The 11,672-nt window shown below is 39.6% G+C and overlaps 1 protein-coding gene across 1 annotated transcript in view; it reads left to right on the top strand.

Annotated features, from left to right (window-relative positions):
* MEGF11 (multiple EGF like domains 11) overlaps nt 1–11,672 on the top strand; it is a 179,440-nt gene that overhangs the window by 141,447 nt on the left and 26,321 nt on the right. The window contains exon 13 of the mRNA XM_015818601.1: nt 10,617–10,763. Coding sequence (XP_015674087.1) covers nt 10,617–10,763 — 147 coding nt within the window. The remainder of the gene's footprint in view (nt 1–10,616; nt 10,764–11,672) is intronic.

The raw sequence follows: 11,672 nt of genomic DNA, 5'->3' as shown, positions 1-11,672 counted from the left end.
CGATGCCAGCTCCACCTCTTTTTCTGTGTCGGTGTCATGACATCACTCAGACAAAGAAAAGGGGTACATCTTACATCGCAATGGCACAATGCTGCTTCTACCATTTTGGTGAAAGCAACAGATTCTGGTTAAATATCAAGGTAAATATCAATGGATGGAAACTAATCAAGGGGAGAACCAACATGGAAATAAGGAGACATTTCCTGACAGTGAGAACAATTAACCAGTGTAACGGCTTCCCTCCAGAAGTTGTGGGTGCTCCATCACTGGAGTCTTTTAAGAAGAGACCGGACAACCACCTGTTTTGAATGGGATAGGGTTTCCTGCTTGAGCAGGGCTGTGGTCTAGGAGCTCTCCAAGGTCCCTTCCAATTCTGTTATTTTGTTATCTCTTTTTTTAAAAAAAAATAAAGAAATCAGTTATGTGTATATCGGCAGTGGTAAGTGTTTTCTTACCAAGGTTTTATAAAGTGGCACTAACACTTCATGTGACCTTGATTCTATCCCTCTGTTAATGCATTGACTTTTTGGGCAGTCGAATCTAGAGGGCTCCTGAGACCAAAAGATTTGAGAATTGCTGTTCTAGTGCGGGGCTCTCCAAAGTTGGCAACTTTAAGACTTTTGGACTTTACCTCCCAGAATATAGAATATACCGCCACAATATAAAAAAAATTCTTGAGAGTTGAAGTCCCCAAGTCTTAAAGTTGCCAACTTTGGAGACCCCTGTCCTAGGGCACAATACGATAACAGAAATCTGAACGCTTGTCAAGAGTTTCCTTCTGCCATTTCTTCTACCCTAAAAAAAAAATCCAAGGCCAGTGATTTTTAGCCCTTTTCTCACCCTTCCCTGTTTCCCAGCTGGCATTTCTTTTCTCTTAGGGCTCCTGTGTAGCTTCATCAACTTATCTCCAGGTTTCTGTCCACAGATCACCGCTCTCTGAAGCCCTTTAGGTCCTCACACAACTGTTGCCACGGGATGGCTCGGCGAACGCAGCCCAATCACTTTGAAGATGCAACACGGAGTTATTAAGCATGCAAACAGCCACAGCCTGCGGTGCAAAGCTTTGGCAGCCTGCTGAGCAATCCTAGCTAAGGCAGAAGCGTAGTTTCTACAGGCTGGGCCAGCTAGATTTCAAAGACAAGACAAATGTAAAAATGCAGCATGAGATTAGAATGTGTTTGTTTTTTTTTGATAGAGCCATCCGAGTGACCTTCTCATTGTTTATCCCTTTCTACTAAGTCAGCATGCTGGCTATCCTATCTTTAGGATATGGTCACTGGTTCTTGACTGATTCTTCCTCTTGTTGCTATTCAGGGCCAGCCCCACCTTGCTGTGATTGTTTTCTTACTGGAGCCATTTCAGCAGTTCACATATATGGGGGGCATCTGACAGGGTTGGTAGCGAATGCAGTTCATGTATGTGGGGGGCACATTCTATTAACACAACACGAGAAGCGATAGTACTTCTCTGTACTGCACTAGTGACGCCACGCTTGGAATACTGCATCCAATTCTACTAAATTTAAAAAAAAGGTTTTCTTTTGAAGGGGCTGGCATTGCTAGAAGTCCATCAAGGTCTTCAAAAGAAGGGATAGAGACATTTCAACCTTTTAATAACACTTCATTGGAAGTACCATGTTATTCTCTTTTGCTGGCCAAATCTGGCCCTGGGTTCTGCCTCGGTTTACCTTTTCCAGTAAGCAGCTGAGTCAGAAGATCATTTAAAAGCAATTTATTAGAGCATTCTGATAAAGTGGGGTCTCCCTATGAGAAGGGGGAACCTGAGAAATTTATTTTTACTTTAAAAATAAATTTACATTTACTTTTATAGTTAGCACAACAAAGAACTTCAAAGCAAAAGTTGATTGGTTTAGAAATAGTTATATCACAAGAATTACAGCATCCAATAATACGTGAGCATAGCCATAGAAAAGCAGATTGTATTGAGTAAAAGTAAAAGAAACATTTGCAAAGTAAAACGTCAAAATCGTTGTGGGTAAGATATATTCTCAGCACTTTGATCTTGATTATTTTCTTTGTTCACGGAGGCTTGAGAACATCTAGAAACGAAACTGTTATTGGATGCCCTCCTGTCAGTCCTGGTTTCTGAAAGAGATGCTTTTTCTTGAAAGTTGAGGCTTATGGCAAATGATTAGCAATACATCTGAAAAAGCAAATATAAAATACAAAAAAAAACCATGTTAGTTAGCCAGTGCAGCAGTACTACAAAAATCATCTTTCAAGTATTACAAAGTCCATTCTGTGTGTCCCTCACTTCCCAACCTGTTTATTCTCCCTTAAGGAAGAGGGCACTAACCAGAATTCATTCTAGCTAACCTCCATCCCATCATAAAGCTACTGAAAATGAAATTCCCAGATTTGATCCCATTAGGATTTGTGACTTAAATCCACTTCAAACCCTAGAACTAAATAGGGCAAAACTCAATTCGTCACCGAGTGTGTAATTTATCTTTTTTTTTCCAATATACATAACTGCCTAGATCCAAAACAGATTTTCCTGGAATGGAAATATGGAAATGTTGATAGTTTATGCCCCGCGTAATTGTTGGAGAAATGGTTTAAGTCAATGTATAAATTGCCTTCCAGGGTTTCCATTCCGAAGCAAAACACACATAGATCATCTCTTTTTCCCAGCACTAAGTAAATATATTGTGCAGAGTATAAATCAGCATTTGCATCTTGGCTGGATATTTGAAAATCAGATGATTCAAAAGCCACGTCTGTTGTGTAAGATCAGAGTGTAAACAAACAGCCTCGTACATAAGGAAATGCCTTTCACGTTTTGTGAAATGAGGATTTATAAGGTGAAATGCTCTCTAACTGCATCTGCCAAGTTGTTAAACAAGATTCTTGCTGTGCATTTCAATGTATAGGATTTCCTGCCTGAGCAGGGGGTTGGGCTAGATGACCTCCAAGATCCCTGCCAACTTTATTATTATTATTATTATTATTATTATTATTATTATTATTATTATTATTATTATTATTATTACTACTACTACTACTACTAAGTGTACGATTGTACGTCAAGGATTACCTGTATCTAGTTCCCACTTATTTCTCATTTGCCATCCTCTCGTTCAGGTTTTGTCCATTGGTTTTGTGTTTAAATGCTTTTAATAATTATATTCAGGGTTTTTGCATGTTTAAGGATTTAAGAATCTATTTTTTAAATGATTCCTATATCTTTACATGACTTTTTCTTTTTAAAGGGGTACAGCAGAAATGAGCAAGAGATGTTAGTGGATAGTTTTACTGACAAAAGTTTATCATTTTCTATTGAACCTTTTTTTAACAGGGAAATGTCTTTTCCGTTTGAAATGGAAATGCTGCCTTTTGCGAGGGTCTTCGAAATCTTTAAATATAACATACTCCCATTAGAAACTAGCTTTAATTTTTTACTGGCTTCATTTCAAATAAGTTAACAAAGATTTTTAGAGCAGGCCTGTTATTTAATTTGATTTTAGACAGAAATTTATGTATATTTATTGTGGTTTTTATTATCGCCTGTTCACCGCCCTGAGTCCCGTAAGGGAGATAGGGTGGTATATAAATTCAATAAATAAAATAAATAAATAAATTTTAAATATTGCTTTAAAATGCTGTCTTTGGGAAACTTTAAAGATGGCTCCTAACGATACCACCTTTTTAAAAAAAAATGTAATCAATATTTCTGACGTTATCAAAAGCTTCAGTGTGCCCTCTCATTAATTGTATTTCTGGAAGTATTTGATGAAGAATATAAGCTGAGTCATATCATGATTTTGTTCAATTTAGTTTTCTTTTTCTCTAAAGAGAGTCCACAAAAGTTTGATAGTCCTGAGTCTTCTATAGATCATCTCTGAAAATCACATAGCTTATTGTTCTTAATTTTTTTCAAAAAAATAAGCTCACTTTTAAAAAATTTAATGTTTCCTCTTCCCCCAAAGCTCCTGCAGACATTATTATAAAATAATTTCAGCCTTGACCTTCTGGCAGGTTGCCCCATCAGAATTCTCTCAAACTCGCCAAAGTTAATATTTCTTTCTTTAATCCTGAAATCTAGTAGCCCCAGGTACAAACCTGTTATAGTTAGTTCTACGATCAGCTGAGATTAGATCTCACCCATCTTGAATCTGATGAGAAGAGAGAAGATAAATTGCAGATTGCATTTCTGGCACAGACAAATCTCCAAATCCAGATTCTTGCCCCAAAGGCTGGGAAGCTGAAGTAGATCATTGGATATTCTCTGACTATGTGGAGACTACAACTCCAGAATGACTACTACAGAGGCAAGGAAGTTTCCAACAGATCTGGAGGGTGTGAGGTTGAGGGAGGCAGGGGCGACACGATAGCAGTCTTCCAATATCTCAGGGGCTGCCCCAAAGAAGAAGGAGTCAAGCTATTCTCCAAAGCGCCTGAAGGCAGGACAAGCAACGGATGGAAACTAACCAAAGAGAGAAGCAACCTGGAACTAAGGAGAAACTTCCTGACAGTGAGAACAATTAACCAGTGGAACCACCTACCTCCAGAAGCGGTGAATGCTCCAACACTGGAAGTTTTTAAGAAGAGACTGGACAGCCATTTGTCTGAAATGGAATAGGGTTTCCTGCCTGAGCAGGGGGTTGGACCAGATGACCTCCAAGGTCCCTTCCAACTTTATTATTATTATTATTATTATTATTATTATTATTATTATTATTATTATTATTATTGTTGTTGTTGTTGTTGTTGTTGTTACTATTATTATTATTATTATTATTATTATTATTATTATTATTATTATTATTATTATTATTATTATGAGTGGCCTGGCTTTTTTCAGTCTGAAGGCCCCACTTGGTCTTAGATTAACATCCCTGTTTCTTTTCCCAATGTGGACAAGACCAGGATCAATATTAGAAATGAAATTGTTTCATTCAAGTTATTAAATATATTTATAATTACTCACCCCCTTCTGTTGTCATATGTGACTGCCGCCCCATGGACCACAGCACTCCAGGCTCCCTTGTCGTCCACTGTCTCCTTGAGTCCACCCAAATTCACGTTCATTGAGTCGATGACTCTATCTAACCATCTCATCTTCTGCTGTCCCCATCTCCTTTTGCCTTCCGTCTTTCCCAACATCAGCTTCTTTTCCAACGAGTCCTCTGTTTTCATTAGGTGGCCAAAGAATTTGAGCTGCCGAAGTGGTGCGGACTGGCTGAATCCCACCACTGGTCCTGCCACTTTTCACCGATTTCCCTGGCTCCTATTTCAAGATGAGTTATTTTAAAAGGGGAAGAGGTAAAGAGACAGACAGAGAACTCAGAGCAGGAAATAATTTCAACCTCACATTGATCTCTCATTCTCCCCTTAGAGTTCCTTTCCTCACTAGTGCACCAGAGGAAGGGAAGATACCTACTGTAATTTCTCCAGGTCTTGCAGTCCTGAGAAATAATTAGATTTGATTTCAGGAGCAGAAACTCTCCCTTACCAAGACCCTAGTGCAGTCAAGAAGATGGAAATAATGAAATGCATTGAAGCCTCTGGCATTCATTTATTCTGTCCCTCCCCTCTGTTCTTCTGGCTTGGAGGAACCTGTCTGAATGTTCCCGGGGATGTTCAATCACAGGCATTAGGAGGGGGAACCAGGGTTCATCCAAGGTGGTTTGCCAAAACCTTAATTTTCAATTTCTCAAAATATTTTTGACCCAACCTAAGTTTGGTAAAGCGGAGCAAACTTCTGCTGAAAATATTGTTTTGTGCTGCAGCTTTCCATCTTTCTGAAACTCTTCCGATTCCCCTTGGGATTAATAAATGTTTAAGGAAGCCACAGAGAGGTCTGTGACATGAAAGAAAGGCCATTCACACATACAAACACACAAACACACAAACACAGAGAGAGATGCCTTGGCCAACTTATTATTAGCTAAAGAACTGCAGCAATACTCAGGAGAATTTTCTGAAATTCTCTTTTCCTTTGGAAAAAAAAAAGTCAGAAGCAAAGTCTCTCTCAATAAATTGAATGAGAACTTTTCAATCTTTTACTTGGTACTAAAAGTGCATATTTTAAAATTTGAAATATTCCTTCAATTGCACTTAAATAAAACAGCATCATAGAGTTATTTTACCCCCCCTCTTTTTTTTATTTTGAAGGAGAATAATCTGCTGTTCTTTCTATGGCTATTTGGTCTTCCATTTTGGATTTTCACATTATGCTTATTTTTTAAAATGCCAATAATAATAATAATCCAGTATAATTTATACAAGAAGTTTAATGTGATTAAATACTAGGCTAAATAATTAAAATGTGAAGAAGCATTTAAAGCATTGCCAGGAGTATCAAAAGCAGTTGAGCTGGCAGAGACCAAGGCTTGGCATGGTGGTAGCTACCATCTTGCCATTTATGCCACCCCCAACCACCTCATTTGCCCCTGAAAATGTCTCCCCTGAATTGCCAATGGTCCAATGTCCTTCCAACTTCTGCGGTAGCAATTAGCCATAGCAATTAGACATATATTGCTTCATAGTGCTCTACAGCCTTCTCTAAATGGTTTACAGAGTTCTTCGATCAAGTTTGGGGTTTTTTTGAGGCCCAATGTTCCCCAAATTAAGAAGGCTGCATTCCAGCAAACAAGCATTAGCTTCCCAGAATCATAGGGTTGGAAGGAACCTTGGAGGTCATCTAGTCCAACTCTGCATCCAAGCCAGGAGACCTTATTCAATAGCAATAGCGCTTAGCCTTAGACATATTAGTGCTCTCTAACCCTACCCCCCCCTGAAAATGTTTCGCTTCTCATCCAAAAAGCTTCTTCAGTTTTTCAGTTCATTCAGAACTGAAGAAGCTTCTTGGATGAGAAGCGAAATGTCTTCAAGCGAAAACATGAAGGCCAGTTGCCTTTTGAAAAAGCACCTTTGGGACAACCCTGACCTGGATGATTGAGAATCTCCACAGATCATGGGCGGAGGGAAGCCCATCAGACTTTCAGGATTCTGTTACTGTAACTGTTATGGTAAAAATTAGTGTTTATGGCGCTTTTTTCTTAGTCTGGCCTGCCTTGTAGGGCGAACATCAACATCCATCTATCATTATCTCTTTGTTTCTGAGCATCACCTAATCATAAAATTAATTCACCACCATGGCAGGGAATTTGGTCACCATAGTGACAGTACAACATGGTGTATTATCCGGTGATGGTTAGATTAGTTATTCAGGAAGAAGGAGATAATCCTCATGTTCTTAAAACCAGTATGGCTTTCCTCAAAGAACCTTGAGAATTATTGGGTGGGCAAAGATCTCTTCTTCCCCCCCTCCCATTATCACTGCACCTTCCCTGTAAAATCTCCCAATCGTGGCTTCACACAGCCATTCCTATTGTTGCACGTCACACTTTCCAGCTTCTCAAGCATGTAGGAAAGCAAAGAGAGACCACATGCTCCCTGGTACTCTTATCCTGTGGATGCCATCCAGAGCTGGGAGCCACTGAACAAATTAAAAAAGGTTTATAACAAATTATATAAGGAAATTATATCAGGAGATGCCACTATGAACCTACTCTCCAAAGCCCCTGAGGGCAGGTAAAAAAGCAATGGGTGGAAGATAATTAAAGAGAGATCCAACCTTGAAATAAGGACAAATTTCCTGACAGGGAGAACAATTAATCAGTGGAACAGCTTACCTTGAGAAATGGTGGGTGTTCCGTCACTGGAGGTTTTTAAGAAGAAAACTGGACAGCCATTTGCCTGAAATGGTATAGGGTTTCCTGCCTGAGCAATGGGTTGGACTAGAAGACCTCCAAGGTCCCTTCCAATCCTGTTATTCTATGTTATTCTATATTGTTTTGTGTATATATATAATTGCCCTATGAATCAGATGCAGTCAAATGCAGCTTTCAACGCACTAAATCTCAGTAAGGGCAGCGGGTATTTGAAAAACATCTAAAAGGGCCATTTAAGATATTTGTAGCATCTCTGTGCTTCTGAATATCAACAGAGTTAAAAGGTGTGATTTTGCTAGGTACAATTAAGGACTTCCTGCCATCATTTCTCTCTCTCTCGCTGTTGCAGTAGAACAATATCTTCATTAGAAATCATTTTGTCTTTATTTAGTCCTGAGACGACTGTGCTCATTAGTCTTCCGCCAGAGGTGCTTTTTTTTGTTGGGAAGAAGAGAATGCATTTTAAAGCATCTCTCTTAAAAAAAAAGAATAAGAAGAAGGGATCACTGTCACTCTCCTCAAAGCTAAGATAAGGAATAATGTTTCATAATTGTCTCCGTGTATAAATAACCTATCTCACAATAAAAGAATTCTCCTCCAAATATTCCTGTCAAAACTGGGGAGGAAACATGACAGCCATTCCTTTAAACTCTGCTTGGGCTTAATTGCAGAAGTCTGCTCTCCTGTCTTGAAGATGATGTGGGACAATCCATCACAGGATTAAACAACTCAAAGATACAAATAGCTTGTGGGCAGGTTAATGCAATTACTTTCAGCATCCTTCCATCTGTAGGAGAGGAGCAGGCAGAGCTGGGGGCGAAGTTAAGCGAGTCATTAGCTTAGAGTTGTTACGTTGTCCAAGTCTAACCCCTCTTGAATTCCGTTGACCCTTATCTGGCACCCATTTAGTATTGAACTTTAGTTGACCAGATTCTTGTATACATTAAATCCTTGAACCTCAATTTAAAATATGGTCTTGATCCTTTATACTTCAACACCATTCCCCCGGAGAACAGGTCATCCATCCCAAGAGAGATAGAGCAGGCAATGTTCCTATGGCCCATCCTAAACTTATTTTTGGGACCAATTTGATTGATTAATTAACATTCTGCCTTCCTCCAGTTGCCCAGGTTTAGTACACAGCAATCCCTTCTTTTATTTTTTTTTCTCTCTCTCCACAATAACAACATTGTGAGATTGCTTGGACTGAGAGAGAGAGAGAGACATTGTCTACTTCAAAGACATCCTCCATAACTGAGGGTGGATTTTAACTTGGTCACTTGGGGTCCTAGTAGGGTCCCCTCTACATTATGATGGCATGTGCCCAGTGGTGGGATTTAAATACCTGAGCAACCGGTTCGCTTATTGGATGCAGGCCTGGGCCTCTGAGGCCTAGAACGGACTTCTGGAAGTGGCATCCACACACTTCTGGTGGGCTGTTCTAAATACAAGTCAGTTGCCAAGCGTCTGAATTTTGAGCACATGACCATGGGGATGCTGCAACGGTTGTAACTGTGAAAAATTGTCATCAGTGACTTTTTTTCAGTGCCGTTGTAACTTTGAACAGTCACTAAATGAACTGTTGTAAGTCGAGGACTACTATCACCCCAGAGATCCTTCCTCCATAACGTTCTGAAAAAATTGAAAAGTCGGCTATTTTCTCTCGCAACAGGATGGTGGATGAGCCCTAGTAGGATTTTGTTTGCTATAACTTAGTTATGTTGTATGTGGTCTTTTCATTTGCTTCTCTTTTATTGATCTGTTTTTGTATTATATATGAGGCTTACCATTGTTGGGGTTTTTTTTAAAAAAAAACTGCACATAAATAAACAAGCAGTTTCTCTGCAGGAACAGTAGTGAAGCTGTACTAGCCAGCATTCTCCCTTTTCGCTTTCTCTGTCCCATTTCACACTGGGTAGACTGCATTGTTCTCAGTGGAAATCCCCCGTGTTTCAGCCAAATAATCAAAGGGTTTTCTTGATAAACCTACATCCGCAAATAATTGCTTGTCAGGCTACGGTGAATTTGCAGAGATCCTCCGAGAATATTTCAATTCATAAGATTATGATAAAAAGGGTAGAGGCCTTTATTTAAATGTCACTAATTAAATAAAGAGCAGCCGACAGAGCATCTGGGTAGATTTGAGTGGCATAAAAATGCCCAGCTGTAGCCCTTTGGAACCTGAATTTGCATGTTTGCAGAATGTCTGTCTGTCTGTCTATCATCTATCTATCTATTTCTGAACACAGAGACTGAAACATCTTGAGAAGGGAAAACTTGCTGTGGATCCTAAGTCTGGCATAATTATCTAAGGAAACGTATTTATCTGTTTGTAAGCTGCCCACCCATACATAGGTCTCCCCGAGTATCAATGTAAAATATTTACAATAGAAAATTAAAAATAAAAGAATTAACCTCATGGAAACAGTAGGAGACCCTGCTAAAATTTCAACAGTGAGATTGGATTTGTAAAACAAGCTATGCTAAGCTTGGCAAGATAGATCATATTGTCTGCAAATTCAGCCAGCAGTTCTATCTTATGCTTCAATGCATGAGCATCCACAAGGCCTGTATACATGTGTGTGTGTAATGACATGCATATCATAATGTCATTGGAGGAGTGTTGTGAATTCAAAATGGCTTGTCCGGTGACTTGTGTGCTTGTAAAACCAGGTTCTACAGCTTTTATATTCATGATGAAACTGGGCTGAATGCTTCCAACCAGGCAATATTGGAAACACAATATATTTTTTGTAGCAGAAATGCTATCAGCAAGACATCCTACATTCAAGATGCCGCCATCCAGATCCTCCCTATGTTTGAAGAAACGTTGGGATGTTTCAAGTGAAATATGCAGGGTTTTAGCGATGTAGAGATGCCATCTGCACAACTGATCCGCATCTTTGCTTGTCCCCAGGCATCCATTGCGACAGTGTGTGCTCACCAGGCCGTTGGGGACCCAACTGCTCCATTGCCTGCAACTGTGAAAATGGAGGTTCCTGCTCTCCGGAAGATGGAATCTGCGAGTGCGCCCCAGGCTATCGAGGACCCATGTGCCAGAGAAGTAAGAATCTCACACTTTGCCCTATAAAAGCAACCCAGCAATTCCTCCTTTTGATCCAGGTTGCTATTCCTGAATCCCTCCCGAACTTGCTGACGAATTATACTTTTGCATGTGATGGAAGGAAAACTAGAGCACTGAAAGGAGAGTTAATGTGTGGACAGTTAAGCATACTAGCAGTTTTTATTGTATTTTATTTTAATTTTCAGCCAATGTATAAAATAGGGTCCAGTAGGGTGTTAATTGTGACTGTTGTGACTGGTATCTTGACTGTTTTGGCCATACTCTACTTGTGGACTTCAGCTCCCATGTGGAATTGTGGAATTCCCCTCCCATGGCTGGCTAGGGAATTCTGGGAAGTCCATAAGACTTAAAGTTGGCAAGTTCGGAGACCTCTGTGCTACGGCAGTGTTTCTGAAAACGTTTTGCTCCCAAGAGCCCTTCCCACTTCTAACAATTATGGAGGATCCCAAACAGTGTTTGTTTGCATGGATTATATTGAGTGACATTGGTGGGATTAAAATTTTAAATTCATGCCAGGTGCAACAAAAATAATGGATACTGATATCAACTCATGGGGGTTGATACTAACCATTTCGGCGAACTTTGCTATAGGGGCAAAATTGGTGGTTTACTTCTGATCTAATGTTAGGTTACCCTTCCCTTCTGCAATTCTTCAGTTCGATCCTGACCAGCTCACGGTTGACACAGACTTCCATCCTTCCGAGGTTGGTAAAATGAGGACCCAGATTATTGTTTGGGGGCAAGATGCTGACATTGTAAACTGCTTAGAGAGGGCTGTAAAGCACTATGAAGCAGTATATAAATCTAAGTGCTATTGTTATTCTATTGCTATTGCTATTCCATTCCATTCCATTATCTATTCTATTTTCTATTCTATTCTATTCTATT

Source organism: Protobothrops mucrosquamatus, unplaced genomic scaffold (assembly GCF_001527695.2).
Source record: "Protobothrops mucrosquamatus isolate PMUCROS unplaced genomic scaffold, P.Mucros_1.0 scaffold768, whole genome shotgun sequence".
Lineage (NCBI taxonomy): Eukaryota > Metazoa > Chordata > Lepidosauria > Squamata > Viperidae > Protobothrops > Protobothrops mucrosquamatus.
Note: the sequence above shows the minus strand (reverse complement) of the source record. Positions and strands in the feature narration are given on the sequence as shown.